The sequence below is a fragment of the Archocentrus centrarchus genome, chromosome 14, assembly GCF_007364275.1.
Source record: "Archocentrus centrarchus isolate MPI-CPG fArcCen1 chromosome 14, fArcCen1, whole genome shotgun sequence".
In the NCBI taxonomy this organism is placed as follows: Eukaryota; Metazoa; Chordata; class Actinopteri; order Cichliformes; family Cichlidae; genus Archocentrus; species Archocentrus centrarchus.
Window position 1 is genome coordinate 14720444 of NC_044359.1, and position 16833 is coordinate 14737276.

At 38.4% G+C, this 16833-nt stretch overlaps 1 protein-coding gene across 2 annotated transcripts; it reads left to right on the top strand.

Annotated features, from left to right (window-relative positions):
- The first annotated feature begins 7939 nt into the window (after positions 1-7939).
- Positions 7940-15839, top strand: yipf5 (Yip1 domain family, member 5). Of its 2 annotated transcripts, XM_030747237.1 has the most exons (6): positions 7940-8067; positions 8831-8948; positions 10406-10578; positions 13194-13339; positions 14062-14243; positions 14702-14864. In XM_030747237.1, the coding sequence occupies exons 2-6, from the start codon at positions 8839-8841 to the stop codon at positions 14862-14864; spliced, it is 774 nt and encodes a 257-aa protein (XP_030603097.1). In that variant the 5' UTR covers positions 7940-8067; positions 8831-8838. The 2 variants fall into 2 exon arrangements, with proteins under 2 accessions (XP_030603097.1, XP_030603098.1); XM_030747238.1 differs by lacking the exon at positions 7940-8067 and having other exon boundaries at positions 8839-8948; positions 14702-15839.
- Positions 15840-16833: the final 994 nt, after the last annotated feature.

Genomic DNA, 16833 nt, shown 5'->3' on the forward strand with positions numbered 1-16833 from the left:
TTTTCAATAAATCTGTCAGTTACAATACCCCCCAAAGTTTTGACTTTGGGGGGTATTGTATCCGACAGATTTCTATTTTCCTTTTCACAAGTTGTGTCGAAGGCAGCCAGATAATAACTGGTTGTAGAAATATAACCAAACTCACTAACCAGGAAAATCATTTGATGTTCCAACACTAGGAAAAAACAGTATTGTTGTTAAAAATGAGAACAGCCAGACCTTTCTCCTAAAGTTCTTTTTCACTTCTTGGAACAAATGTAGAATCTTTGCACACATAGAGATAATCAAACTTGTATGCAGTGTTAAAACCAGGAGGTTTTCAGTGTATCTTACAGTAGCTGGCGTTTGATTCAATTTGCACCATGTGGGACTCAGAAAGCAGTTGGCCAGGATCAAGTTGTGGGTGTAGTGAAAGGATGGGAGGGGGTGGAGGATCTGACAGCTCCACAGTGAAGGAAGAAATCTCTGTTCATTTGTTAAAAAAGAGAAAAAAATCCATTGAGTCAGAGTGTGTGTAAGTGTATACTGACTCATCTTCCTATGTGGATTACATCAGACACAGATAAGCTTTAATAAGATGTACAGAGCGGCCATGCAGTCAGGTCCATGTCAAATCATAGACTGTACATCCACGGCAATTAAAAGAAATAAACTGTGGCAAATATCTAGAGAGAGTTTGTGTTTACATCTTGTAGTAGCATATCACCTAACCTAAATAAAATAAAATAAAATACATTGTAGATGTTATTATCCCACTTTAGGATGTATGTAACACTATGAAAACACAGTTGTTTGAGACAATAAATGCTTTTAAGTTGCTGATTGTTTTACCTTCATCTGGAGATTTGAGGAATCTAGGTGGTCACTAAGTGGTCACTGCCATAGGTTATTCTGAACCCCAGTTGATTAAAAAAAAAAAACACAAAAAACCAAAAGATATTTATGAAGAGTAGGAAAATCAGGACAAATATCTTAACCAGTCATGTTTTCTCTTTTTACCTAGTTTTTTGATAACTATTTATTCAAAAAATAAAAAGCTTCTAATACATTTCAATTAGTTTCAAATATGAATAGGTCTTTTTTTTTTTTTTTTTTTTTTTTTACATACAGTAAATGCTGTGTTTCTTAACTCAGGCAGCAGCCTGCATTCCAAATAAGGCTTTGACAAAAAAGCTCCCAAAACAAGAGAAACAACACAAGATAGGAGCAAATGATCAGTGACCACACTGGCAACATTTTCGCTGTTTTAAGAAGAATATATCCTGAAGGTGAATACTGATACCAAGCAGCTTACGAGGGATATTTGCAATAAAGAGACTTCCCACATCTGCACCAGGCTCTGTATCTCTGAGGCCACTCCTTGCACAGCGCTGTAGAGTTCTCCAAGCCTAAAGGGATGTTGACCCTGTTGATTTGGCAAAACATGCAGATGAGATGTTGCTAAGCATCCGCGCTGTCTCTGCCAGCACAAAGGCCATGTGGGAACAGCGTGGAGGGGTAGTTAGTCGTGCTAATGTACTGGTGCGGTGTGTATTTTTGCCTCTGTGTGTGTGTGTGTGTGTGTGTGTGTGTGTGTGTGTGTGTGTGTGTGTGTGTGTGTGTGTGTGTGTGTGTGTGTGTGTGTGTGTGTGTGTGTGTCGCTCCTACTTACAGACTCTTGGGATTAAAGGGTGGTTTCCACAGGTCTTCAGTGTGTGACAAATCTCTAGATAGGGCCAAATCTCCAAAAGTCCTTTGAGCTGTAAAACTCCTTTAAAGGTATAGCATCCAGTTTTACTCTTCAGCTGTTCATCTTTTAATGCTTTAAAGGATATTTAGCACATGATTAATGCATTAAATATGTTGCTAAATTACAGGAAAAAAAATCATTTGTCCCTATATCTTCCCCAGCAATATGTAACTTGGATGCAGTACGATGTTAAAGTAGAATGGATGAAGAAGCATTCAAGGCATGTATAAAGCCCTCTGCACTCTCATTTTCTACACTCCCAGAAAATAAATAATTTCTGGGAGTCTGAGAAAATGAAGGTGACAGTTAGTAGAAAATGTATAATTGAACAAGATTTGGATCTCAGTTCACGTTTGCCATCATTCATTTCCTCAGGATGACAGAACATTCAGTGGGGAGTCACTCCACACGCAGAGCAAGTCAACAAGAATTACAAATCTTGAGTACATTTGCAGCTGCAGTTGGGGTTTACAATACATTTTACTCTCTGTTGCTGTGCAACTTCATTAATTTTATGTCCTTATCTCTTTTTACTGTTAAAGAACAGACCATGCAGATTGTTTCTGGCTTATCATTTTGGCTTTGTATCCTTTTTGTTTAATTAATTAATTTATTTTTGCATTAATGATGTGAAATCTCATTAAGGCATTACCAGTCCAGTTGGTGTTTATTAGCATTAAAGACAAAAATAGTACAGCTCAGGTTTTTGTGTCCGTCACACAGAATGAGAGCCAGAGCTTTTATCTCTCCTCCTGCTGATAATCAACCGTCATACAAAATCTCTCATTATGGGACAGATATTTATTACTCCATTGGCAGTAATTTGAATATTGTGCTATGTAATGAAAGAGACATATGGCTGTTATTTTTCTTAAATGACACTGATGGGTTTGAAGGAAAGAAAGATCCAAAAAGTTGGCAATCAGGGTATATGGAGTGGTACTTATACAGTACTTTATTACTCGTACTGAGCACTTGAAGTGCTTTTACACTACAAGCAACATTGACACAGCAATAAGTTTGTATTCTATGCTTTTAAACACACGCTGCTGGATGCTCTAGGAGAAATTAGGGGTTCATCTTGACCAAGAACACTTTGAAATGCAGCCTTGAGAAGCTGAGGGATTGACCAGTGACCTTCCAGTCAGTAGATGACCTGTTCTACCTCCAGATCCACAGCCACCAGTCATAAACTGATGACTACCAAATCACATGTGAGCTGTGGGATGAAGTCATGGCAATAAAAGGCAAGACAGTGTGGGAGTTTAACTCAAAGAGTCTGGAAATAAACATCCCCCGTGCCATGTGGAAAAACTGACGTCTCTCCTTCAGCCTGTAGTTAAAACACACACACACGCACACACACACACACACACACACACACACACACACACACACACACACACACACACACACACACACACACACACACACACACCAGCAGCATCAACTAAAAATAATTTATATTCAACATATCTCAAAATGAATGAAATCAGTGTGGCCAAACTTATAACAGAAATAAACTGCAGAGTAAAACTTTCTGTGAGGAAGCATGGAAATAAGAGGGAGAACCAAAGCCATGCAGTTATTCATAATGTGAAGCTTATTTTTAGAAGCCCCTAAATCTGTTTTGACAGGTAGAACACTCGTGGGTCGACTGGTGCTGTCCCCTTATGCCAACCAGAGGCAGCAAAGAAAAAAGATGGTCCACACGACACACATCAAAAAGCTTCAGTTCTTATCCATCATTCTGCAAACAAAGGTTTAATTCAACTGTAGTTAACTGTGCATAATTTAGTGTAAGACCATTTTTATCATTTATAATCCATTTGTGTGATTGCTCTAGTCTACACTGATTTCTTCTAAATAAGTTTATCTACTTGGGGGGTTGAAACAAGAAATTCTAAAGAAGGATAAAATTGTTTTGACATAAATGTTTTTTGTTTTGTTTTTTAAGAGCTTCTTAAACCTCAGTGGGTAAAAATCTTCTTTTGGAATAATTTTCTCAAACTGCTCACTGCTCATGTATCTCATTCATAGAGTGGAGAAAGCTGCTTCAGTGAACCAGATGCCTGTTAATTTATGATCTGTGGAGCAGTCATATACGGTGGCAGAACATTTAATTTGATGAATTAACAGAAGTTAACCTTGTAAATTTTCTGAAGATTCATTTCTTTAGAGCTGTGTGTGCTTTGTGAAGCCCTGTCATTTACCTCAAAATGTGATTGAGAATACAGTTTAGCTGTAATGGAATGTAATTTTAGGAGACAGGGTTGGTTCTGTACTTGTTAAAATGCTCAATATGCAATAATGAAGGGGAAGAATACCTACCATCTGCATACTTTTCTTTCAGAAGAGCAGGTTATAAGATTTATACGTTTTTCCTCTGTCCTCGATGCTGGGCAGGTGGGGAGAGAAATCTTAAACGGGGGGAGGTGGTTGGAGACGAAGGGTTGCTACAGTAGAGGAAATTTACTGGTTTTAATCTACTCATCCAGCCAGGCAGTGACAGCAGGATTACAACAGAGACTTTTTATAAGAGGGCAATTATGACAGCATACGGCAATACAGTACCCTAAATTCAATTACCCTCTCTGGCACTTTTCAATTTTGTTTAATTAAGTGGATTAAAAAGAAAGGCATGTTCCTCAAGTTTAAAGATGATTAAAAGTCTAAAGAAAGATGAGAGGCAATGAAGGGGAAGCAACTCATTTCTGCTTATGATTAGTCATGGGTGTTTGCTGTAAGAATTCATGTTCCCTGCATCAAATTGATTTTGTTCTTCATAAGACAGAGAAATGATCCATGCCATGCCTGCAAAGCTGAAAAGGGTTTTTAATGACATTCTTTTGTTGTTGTTCTTATACAGTTTGGTCAATCGTTTTCTGGGAGGAGAGTTGACTTTTGTTTTTTTACTTTTGAGTTGCCTTACCCGTTCCTTGGAGAAAAAGGGCCTGTAACAGAATCGTCGTCACTGGCCACTTTGTTGGGTACAGCTGTTCAACTGGTCATTAATGCAAATGTCTAATCTCATTGGAGAATGGCATTCAACAGTAGCTCAAATAACCACTTTTTATAACCAAGGTATGCAGAAGAGCATATCTGAACATGTGACACACTGTACCCTGAAGCAGATGGGCTAATACAGCAGAAGACCACACCAGGTATCACTAGTGTCAGCTAAGAACAGGTAACTAAGGCTACAATTCACACAGACTCACCAAAATCAGACAACAGAAGATTGGAAAACCATTGTCTGGTCTGATGACTCTTCTGCTGCAACATTCAACAACATGAAAGCATAGATACGACCCAGCTTGTGTTGGCAGTTCAGGTTCCTGATGGTGGCGTAGAGCCGGTACCAACTGAGCATTATTTAAACATCACAGGTCTTAGGCAACAGCTTTGTGCAATATTAACCAAAAGGGTTGTTCTGTATATTTTTTTTTTGTCAGCAGTGAATGATGATGAATCTTTACTTCATGCTTTTTCTTGCATGCATTATTTTTCTACCTCCAGGCTAGGTAGGGAGCCAGGTGTAATTCAGCTGCCTTTCACACTACACCAGTTAATTTATGTCAAAAAATTCCCATATTTTCCCTATTATGATTGCCAGAAGTGTCTTTTGTTTCAGCGAAGCAGAAATAATCCAGTTTTAATAAGCTCTGGATAAGAGATCAAGATGGTAGTTATGGAAGGAGACTGTTTAATAAGAAGAGTCATCTGAATTCATTTCAATATTGTTGTTTCTGTTGGCTTTTTCTGTTGCATTAATTCTCTAGACTGATCTTGACCACACTAAAGATCAACAGTGTAAAGGCATCAATAATATATTTTTTCTTCTCACATTTCTACATTTGTATTTTTCCATGTCCCACACGTCAAACTCGTGTGCATGTGTGATGTACACTCAGTTCTCATTTCCTGCCTTTGCTATTTCCTCTCAACAGAGGTCATCAGCACATTACTTTCCATTATCTGTCGTCATCATCAAAGAGGATGGATTTGCCGCTGTGTCTGATAGCAGTGTAGTCCTCCTGCATAAGCATACTGATTGATCTGTTCCCCGACGAAACCTGCTACCTTTGTTCTTGCCTTGAGCTCAGTGCTTGTCCTGTTAAATTATCTTCCACTTCCTGTCTCTATTTGTTACCACTAGACAGTCATTTACTCAAACTATGAGCCAGAACCTACTGTAATAGAGTTACATACCAGACGTAAGCACAATAAGCTGCACTTGAACTCATAAGAAATTAAATTATTTCTTTGTGAAATTTTTGTTTGAAAAAAGTAGGAATAGAAAACTATTCCTGAAGACTACTTAGAGAAATTACAAGAAAGCTTGTTGAGAGTTCAGGCTGTTAAAGAATAAAGATGGTCATATCGCATATTGACTTTCAAGCTTGCTATTACTGTTTTGCTACTGATTATTGCTTATATCCTGCGTTTCTGTGTCTATTTGCACATGTTTCAATAAATTGCTGCACCTATTTCCCATTTCCCAAGAAAAATACAAAGAAAAAAAGGGCTGGCTCAAGATTTTTGCACAGTACTCTATTTGTCCAGATAGCCACCACAACACACTTGAAATGCTGCAGGTACAAGTGTTCATGTGCACACAGCAACAAAATAATTGTGTTTAAACCTCCTGAATCTCTGTCTGAGGAAAAGTCACTATTACCGTTTAAGAAAATACAGGAACCAAACCTAACTGTCATTACTTGCGAGTTATGTAAGCTTAGAAATGATAAAAGTGTATACAAAGATAAAGCATTTATTCTATGCCAGCCACTTGTTTATGGCACACCACGGATGCCCTGTCTGCTAGTGTCTTACTCCCTGTTGTTATGAGCTGGATTGTCTCAGGAGCATCTCCACACAGCCTGCACCTGGGGTCTTGCCCAGCTTTCTGGGCCCCACTCATGTTTTGAGCAATGTGCCTGTTCAACTTGGCCACAATTATGCCTGACAGGAGCTTCCATCTTGTTCTGAGACAGATTATTGGCCAGTAGTTGGATGGGACCAGTCCCTTGTGGGGAACAGCACTGTCTAGCCTTCGGTTAGCTATTCCAGGTGTGTCTTGTCCATTAGCAGCTGGTTCATTTGTGCTGCAATACAGTCATGGAGTGCAGTTAGCTTTTTTAGCCAGTAGGTGTGAATCCTGTCATCCTGTTCTCATATTGTTCCCTGCCACTGAGCGTACACCTTGGATGGTTCAGTGGAAAATATCTGGTTTATTCTCCTGGCTTCTATGTCTCTGGTATACCTCATCAAGCGGTGACCCAGGGCTGTGAGTCTTTGCTTGGCAGTTTCTAAGGCCTCAGGTATGGATAGCTTGTTATACTTCTTAGGCACCCCTTTCTTCATCACACCTTTCTGCAGTTATGATAACTGGCTAACTTCCCACCATGTTGCCTTGATCTTGGCCTCTAGTCTTTTTCTTCATGGAGGATACTGTTCCTTCTACTAGGAGACATTCAGAGGGTACTTCACGTCTTAGTCATCAGCCACAGTGGGCCAAGGTTTCCAGCTTTCAGGTCAGCTGCTCTCCCATTCAAAATACCAGTTGTTCTTGGGGCTTGGTACCCAATCTTGTTGCACCTCATCAATCTCTAGTTGTGTTCGAGATGCTACGGCTTCAATTATATATCTCTTGCTAATATTCGGTATGCCTTCAATTATATAGCTCTCACTCATATTTCCACTAAGGGGATCTTTATTGGATGCATGGCCTGGGCAGGATTCAAACCCCAACCTATTGTTTCAAAAACAGTAGTGCTGCCACTAAAGAAAATCTTATTGTTTACAAATACAAACACAGGTATGTATTTATATGCATATATATATATATATATACATATGTGCATATGTATATGTATTTATATGCATATATACATATGTGCATATGTATATGGGTGTGTATATGTATTTGTATATGTAAATTATATTTATATACATGTCAGTATATTTATCAGTTATTTAAATTTTGTTCGCCATGTGAGGGACTATAAACTGTAATTTCTTTATGCTTGCATAATGACAGTAAAAAGTTTTCAATCTATAGTTTAACTATTTCCAGTGTGACGTTATTAGTAGAATACAACGCTACCAGTTCAGGGTACTTCCCCGTACAGTGCTAAGTTTTTGGTTAGTAATGATTGTGTAGTACCACCAACCACCTGCAGGATGCGCCACATTTTCTCCGAGCGGGAATCTGCCAGTTGTCCCAACAACTTCCCGTTAGCTACGTATCATCCCGGAAGATTTACCTTTCTCCTGACACGTAGCAGCCGCAGCGAAGTTGGCAGCGCTCTGGGCAGATTTAACGCACAGCACAGGTAGGAGTTTGCAACTGTGGTGGTTCATAGCGTAAGAATAGGGATTAGGTTAGGAAAGTTGAACTGCATGCGAAGCCGCCGCTGACATGTATAAGTTAGGTCTGTTCCGGCTATTTATAGCTAGCATTAGCTAACCAATTAGCTGCAGAGTTAACGGTTCCTTAGCCTCTCAAAGATTAATAGCCGAGTGTATATTGACAATATCCGTTATCCCTCTACGTGTACGTGGTTGTAAAGTCATTTGGTAGCTGGTACAGTCAGTAACAATAAACTAAGAAAATGCTTGCAGCATACAGTTTATGTATTGGTTTATTTTGTTAGCCGCTTTAGCACTGTTGTAGTTATTGTAGGTAAACGGCTAACGTTGACAGTAGTGTCGCTTTTCGTGTTAAGAAATACATGGGTGAAATGGTTTAATAAACCTAACAGTTCTGTCACGGCGCGTTTTTTGTACAGTTAGGCTAGAAATTTGGTCGCCCCGCATTAGTAAACGATTTGTACCCTGACTACGTTTTTGCAAGTGTAGATTAATTAACACAAAATAAAATGTTTCACTAAATACAAACCTTGACCTTCAAGATAACAGTACTATCTATTTCTAATTCATATTGATAGCCAACAAAGGCAGCTGACATTGTTAAGAGAGTCGATACTGTTTGCAGTGTAAGGGTATTGTAACTAGTTGTAAAGCAATGTGCCTCACTGTAAATTTAAAATCATTTTTCACGCTGATAACTTGTATTCTCGTTTCTGTTACTTGCAGAGTGAGAGATGTCGGGTTTTGACAACTTCAACACAGACTTTTACCAGTCCAGCTACAGTGTAGATGACCAAAGCCAAGCTGGCTATGGCTACAGCAACACTGACAACCCCTACAACAAGTAAGTGAATAAAGCAGTTTTTAATAGATTTTCCCTCAGCAGCTGGCATGTTATTACTGGGCCATTTCAGGCACTGAAAACTAACCTGCCTGTGCAAAAGTATTCACCATCTTTCTGATTTTTGACTTATGAAAAAAGATTTTTTTTTTTGGTCACACTTAACCCCATTTTCTTTGGAAAGCTGAGTTCAATTTCACTAGCCACAACCCGGCCTGATTACTGCCAGACCTGTAAAACTGAGAAATCACTTAAATAGAACATGTCTGACAAAGTGAAGTAGGCTAAAAGATCTCAAAAAGCAACACTTCATACCACAATTTATAGAAACTCAAGAACACATGAGAAACAAAGTCACTGACATCAGTCTGGAAAGGGTTACAAAGCCATCTCTAAGGCTTTGGGACTCCAGCAAACCACAGTGAGGGCCATTATCCACAAATGGAGAAAACTTGGAACACTGGTGAACTTTCCCAGGAGTGGCCGACCTACCAAAATTGCTCCAAAAGTGCATCAATTACTCATCCAGGAGGTGACAAAATAACCCAGAACAATATGTAAAGAACTGCAGGCCTCACTTAAGGTCAGTGTTCATGATTCAACAGCAAAAAAAGAGACTAGGCAAAAATGGCATCCATGGGAGAGTTCCAAGAAGAAAAAGAGTGCTGTACAAAAACAACACAAAGGCTCATCTCATATTTGCCAAAAACCATGTTGATGATCCCCAAGACTTTTGGGAAAATATTCTTTGGACTAATAAAACAAAAATGGAACTTTTTGGAACGTTTGCGTCCCGTTACATCTGACATGAAACTAACACAGCATTTCATAAAAAAATCATACCAACAGTCAAACATGGTGTTGGTAGAAGGTTGAAGGTTGAATGAAGGTTTTGGTGTAGCCTAGTCAAAGTCTGGATTTAAATCCAAATGAGATGTTTTGGTACAACTTTAAACAGGCCATTCAAGCTGGAAACTCCTACAATGTGGCTGAATTAAAACAACTCTCTAAAGAACAGCGTGCCAAAATTCTTCCACAGTGATGTGAAAGACTCATTGCCAGTTATGGTAAACACTTGATTACAGTTCTTGCTGCCAAGAGTGGCACAATCATTTATTAAGTTTAGGGGCAGTTACTTTTTCACATCATGCCAGGTAGGTTTGGATAGCTTTTTTCCCTTCATAAATTAAATCATCATCTAAAACTGCATTTTGGATTTGTCAGGTTATGTTTGTCTAATATTAAAATTAGTTTGATGATCTGAAAGATATGTGACAAATGTGCAAAAATAAAATCAGGATGGGGGCCCATACTTTTTCACAGCAAGGTATTTTAAATGTTCAAAGCAATTGTTCATTAATTTGATAATGTATTATTTCATTGTGTGCTGTGCTCATGTGGTACAAAACAACTTAAAAAAAAAGTTAAGATACCTGTTGTTGTTATTTTGTATTTCCCAGGCCATATGGTCAATATGATTACTCCCAGCCCATGGGCTACCCTTCCCCGGGAATGATGCCGCCTCAGCAGCCATATACCGGACAAATCTTCCAGCCCACACAGACTTACACTCCGTCAGCGTCACAGTCCATGTACAGTAACAGCTTTGATGATGAGCCACCACTGCTAGAAGGTATGACAAGCACCAAGGCTAAGACCTTTACATGTTAGTGTTCTGTCTGACTGCCAGCAATATTGAGCAAAAACTCCGTAGCCTAATTTCAATACCGTGGAGAGGCAGAGCAAAAGAATAACCCATTAAATTAAATTGTCTTGAATATATTCTGTGAAATAAGGCATTAGGGAGGAGATCTGAGTGTCTTACTAATCGTTTCTTTCATTTTTTTTTTTCTTTTTTTAAGCACAAAAACTAACTGGTGCTAATCTCACCTTTGGTGAGATGCTAAAAAATGCTTGATTTCAGTTTTTTAGTCATTTGAATTTGCTTTACTTGCTGTTTCATAATACTTTTAATTGAATAGCGTTTTGTTTCAGGGTAGTATAAGTGGAGCTCTAGTTAAACTCCCAACATGTGAAAGTTTAGCGTGGTTGAAATCAGTCTGCAGTATCGCTTCAAGTATTTGATGGAAGAAGTGTGTCTCAAGGCGTGAAATTAGAGTTTCACTCACCTGTTGCAGTTGCTTCCAGAGTCAGCGAATTTCATAGCTACAAGATGATGGCTCAAACAGTGAACGTCTGCCAAGTGTCTGCATAATTGGCAGACCTGTTGTTTTATTTTGCTTCTACTTATATGCTTCAGAAAGACTGCAGACGTTTTGCTATTTTAAAATGTTTCTGACTATGGTGTTTGTAAAAACTTGTTTCCTGTACTTTCTGTAGTGTTGAAGGCCATATTTCTGTAACAAAGTGTTGAACCTGTGTTTAAAAGATGAGATAAATGTGCGTCTCTGCAAGTGCGCAATCCCATTAAGCTGTAATTTAAAAATAAAACCAGCAGTCAGATATATCCTCCTGTTACCTGTCGTTTGATGGGATCCGTGTAGCTGCTCCACACACATTAATTTCAAAGCATGCAGAATTCTCAGCATGAACTGTGTGTGTGCACCCGGGGCACACCCACACACATTTATGTTACATGTGTTGGTTATATGTGGAGATGCTTGCACAAAACTATACTGAGGCAGATTGACACTAATACAAATTTCATAATAATATATCTCATTATTATTATATTATTATTAGGGGTGGGACTCGATTAAAAAAATTAATCGAATTAATTACAAGCTTTGTAATTAATTAATCGAAATTAATTGCATTTTAATCTCATTTCACTATTTGACATGAGAAATATTAATTTAAGTTTAGTTGATGAATAAATCAATATACATAAGCTTAAACTTCAAAATGTTGTTTATTTTCCCACCAGTCTGCTACACAGACCAACGAAGGGCGGAAGTGCTCCTGTGATAAGCAAACTCCTGAAATTAAAGTTAAGCATCATAACTGGATAGTTTTATTCAACATTAATGTCTCACTTGTTATAGTTGGAAATTAATCATTCTCTCAGCTGTATTCCTTGATGTTGAAATGTGTCATGCTTGTTTTAACAGCTTATTTTGAATTAAAGACTTAAAATTAAAGCACAAAAAGGAGAAAAAGTTCGTTCTCCGTTTAACAGCTGCTTTTACACAGCTGTGCTTCACACTCACGGTTGCTAGGCGACATGAGCTACGCAGAGGTGACGGCAGGTGACGCTGATATGAAGGCTAGCTGCTCACTTCCGACCTTTGCGGTCTTCGTGGGCTACGAAAGACGTGGGCCGGGTCCTTCGCAGGATGCGGCCCCTAATTTGGACATTGTGCGTCGATATAATCTGTATGCCTGGAACTCGTGCACTGAGAAACGTTCCACGGTGCAAAGTGCGATTAAAATGCGTTAAAATTTTTAACGCGTTAATTTCCCCATAATTAATTAATCGAAATTAACACGTTAAAGTCCCACCCCTAATTATTATTATAGTTTGATACATCAGTGTAGAAATGAGCAAAAAAATCACCTTGATTACTCTGATAATCATCAGTCCTCAACATCGACTACTAACTTGAATTGAGTTATTTTTTTCTATAAATGTGATTTCCATATAATGGCCTCAGGTTCATGTTCTACATCCTTAATTAAAAAAAAAAAAAAAAAACTTCTTTTAGATCAAAATAATGCAGTCATTTTATTCTTGGGCCTCAAAAAAGGCTCAATTTCTCGTCCAGTTGAAATTTGACTTGTCACGTGTTCTCTGTAATCTTTGGTAAGCTGTCAGACATTCAGTGTAGATGTAGACAGATTTCCTCTGAGCTGATAATGTTTCACTGAGTTTCATTTTAGGACTGAAATATTTACAGGTGCATGTAAATTAATATTTGATGTTTTATTAAATTGGTGTATTAGCTTCATGCACTGAGACTGCCCTAACGTAATTTTTGATTTCCATTGCTGTTGCCTTGTCGTGTCGTGTCGTGTCTATTCTTGTGCTTGCATAACTGTGCGTGTTGCTGGACAGCTGTGTCTCAGTAACAGACTGTGAAAGACCATGAAAATATTAATCAACCTGATTCACATCATTTAGACTAAAATGTAAAATTAGCCACGGTGATGACACCCTGAAAGGCTTGGTCATAGAAGAAATCCCACGTTGAGTGTTTGTGGACGAAAGATGTATTTGTAACTGCAAGGGCCTACTGTTTATATAGCAAGCAGTAGTATGAATGTCTGAAATGTCTTTTCTTCCCTTAGAATTAGGAATAAATTTTGACCACATCTGGCAGAAGACTCTGACGGTGCTCCATCCAATGAAAGCAGCAGACGGTAGCATCATGAACGAGACAGACTTGGCTGGGCCTATGGTGTTCTGTTTGGCCTTTGGAGCAACACTTCTCCTGGTAAATCATTTGATTGATTTTTAGGTGAAAAATAAGAAGCAGATTAATTGGTAGAAATACAAATAATAATAGTAAAAAATAATAAGCTACTATATCAATAATAGTGCCAAGTGTCATATAATTTAGGTAGATTTATGTCCATGTGTAAAAGACTGTGTGGCCTTTTACACATAGTTTCCAAAGTATATAAAATTATTTGTTCACTATGCAAAAAGTCATTGGTCTACCAGGTTCCTTTTCCATTACCTGGTCCTCATGTGAATATACCAAGTTCATAGCTTTGATATCTCCAGTCATTTTGTTTTTTAAGTTTGAGCCTCATTATAATCTTGTGTGATAACCTCTTTACTCCTCATTGAGCTCCTCCTCTGTAAATGGCTGCTTTCAGTCAACTCTGTCATGCAAAGTGCTTTTTGTTTATCGACTAAAGTTGTAACAACACGCAGCTGCTGTGCAGCCAAGTTACACTTATTTTGTGCCTTAGAAATCGAAACAAAATCGAATAGTCTTTATCTCAGTCTTTCTGTGTTGAGGTAAATTCACTGAAATTAATGCCAACACTTGACACTTAATGATTATCTAGTATTTCATTTCAAACTGACAGAGCAAAAGCACAGGGCATGTAACTGTACAAATACGGTATGAACTGTCGGTGTGTGCAGGTCCATATCTAATTGTGTGGCTGGATCCTTTTTTTGTTTCCTCTCTTTCTCCATTCGCAGTCAGGTAAAATCCAGTTTGGTTATGTGTATGGCATCAGTGCAATTGGCTGCCTTGGCATGTACTGCCTACTCAACCTTATGAGTATGACAGGCGTGTCTTTTGGCTGCGTGGCCAGCGTGCTGGGATACTGCCTCCTCCCCATGATCATTCTCTCAACTTTTGGAGTTCTCTTTTCTTTACAGTGAGTATACAGGAAAACAAAGTTTATGAATGTTAATATAGCTTTTTCAAATTCAGCAAAAGGGCATTTAGATCACACTACAAGACAGCACAGTGTCTGGTAGTTCAAAGTACTGCAAAGAGTTTTGCTATATTAGTATAGTACAACCTCTAAAGATCATTGGGTGGTTTAATAAAATTAGGCAAACTTTTGATTTGCTGAAGCTTATTTATATGGTCAATAAAATGGCCAAATATAAAGTAATATGCAGATGCATATGTTGAACTAGGTAACACAAACTGTATGTATGTAGTCACCCCCACAATACCTATTTAGAGCCAGGACAAACTCCATTTAGTACCATGTAACTTTCATTAAATGAGTTACACAAATATGCACATGAAACTGTAAAATCAGTATAAATGATGACTGTTAAAATAGTTGAGGCTAACCTTCTGCTTGTTTCTTGTCCTCTCCAGGGGCATGATGGGAATTATACTTACAGCAACAATCATTAGCTGGTGCAGTTTCTCAGCCTCAAAGATCTTCATCTCAGCATTGGCCATGGATGGGCAGCAGCTCTTGGTTGCGTACCCCTGCGCTCTGCTGTATGGGGTTTTCGCACTCATCTCGGTCTTCTGAAATCCATAATTCATCAACATTTTCAAATAGCTGCTCCCCAGTTTCTGTAATGTCAGTCTAATTGGCAAAAGTGTAATTTGTAAAATTATTGGCTAATAATGCTGTTACTACAGAAAAGTGGGAGCACCTGTCTAAATCGGCAACAGGATTTTTTTTCTTCTTTTATTGGCCTTCACCTTTCCCCACATTACAACTTGACCATCTGCAAGCTGGAATATATCGTGGCACACATGACGTCTCTTCATCTTACTCCCCTCATGCATCTTATAGGAGAGGACTGTCAAATAAGCCTGCTGGAAAGAAGAAAACCTCTGTGGACCTTGTTGAGCCTTAAATGGCCTTGTACAGTCCTATGATTTTAAGGACATGAAGGGGTAGTTTTTCAAGAATATAAATTAACCCTGTAACCTAATTTGAATTTAGCCAAAATCATCATGATTTTTGTAAAAGCTTTTATGAGCGTTTTCTGCCTCCCATAGATTTAGCAACAAGACTAAGGGAAACACCCACTTTCATTCTGCACAGGACTACATTAACAGAAGGGGGTGAGTGTGTGGGGGGGTCTCCTCCACAACATCTTATTTTCTCCATAACTGAGGAGCCACAAACCCCATCGTCTGTGTCAATATTTTTGGACAGAACAATAGCTGCTCTGCTATATCTCATGTATTTTATTATATTCTTTGGAGATTGGTTTGACTTTTGATGCCTTTCAGGAAGACACAACTACAGTTTGCACAAAAGCATTGCTCCAAAACCAAACCAGTTTGATTAAATAGAGTTAATATTATGAGTGATGCTGTATGTGTGTAGGTACAGATGTCTCTATAGTTTTTTTTTTTTTTTTTTTTCTTATTGTTCGTATCGCTTTTCATCTCTTAAAACTTTGTTTTTAGAGACGACTCACTTAATGCTTTGATGTGTCATCTGTTGTTCATGTCTTCTCATGCACATTAAAGTTGTTTTTGATGGTTATCTGCTGTGTGGCTGAATGGTTCAGTGGTAATAAGGTGGTCATTCAAACCTCTACCAAGACAGCACTGAAAGATTTTATTTGGGCCGTGGACACATTGCCAGGATGGTGATTTGTGAAGAACCAGCAGAGATCTTTAACAGCTGGTTGGTAGATCACATGATATCATCTCTATGCTTTGATCCACACCACTCATTTTAATTGCTTCCTAGGTTCCTTCCAAAGTTTAAGGTTAATAATTGTGTGGAAATCTAATTCACCTACAGTGCTAAAGCTTGGCCAAGTGAGGGCACTACCAGTCTACAACTGCAGGCCCTCCAGTTCAGGTGCAACCCAGCTGCTCTGTGGTGTGTGTGTGGGGGGGGACATTAGAAAAGCTACACTGAAATCTCATTTGTTCTGAAACATAATGTAAAATATCTGAACCTTACAGATAAAATAGATCTTTTTTCTTCTTCTCCCTTGATGAATAATTCAAAAATGATTTTTTTTTTCTTTTCCAACAAACATCAAAACTTGCTTTGCATTTCAAGCAAGCCTAATGGGAGTAGTCTGCTCGAAGGCCTGTCTCAAATGGCCAAGTGTTCATGTATACGTTTTGTGTATGCGTAGTCTGTGTGTGTCAGTTTCAAAATCAACCTGTATTTTCATGATGTTTTGAAACTATTAATGGATGGAAGTGTGCAATGTTGCGCTTTCATGTGGATGTTCTCACTTTCTTGATAAATAAAAGATGAATCATTTCAGGAATTTTTAACTCATGTTCACCGTGTTGAGTGTCTCGAGTGCTCCAAATTATTATGCAGTTATGCGTCTTCTCAGCTCTGGGGATCAATGAAGCATTCTCTGTACGATGGAAGCAAACAGGATGTTGACATTCAAAAATCCTTATGTGCAGTATTTGCTTTCAGGCAGTTTCCAGAGCTTGTGGGTTTCAGGGTCTTCACTCAGACACTGTTAAATTTTCCCTCTTGGGCTTAGAGAAGTTTTTTCTTC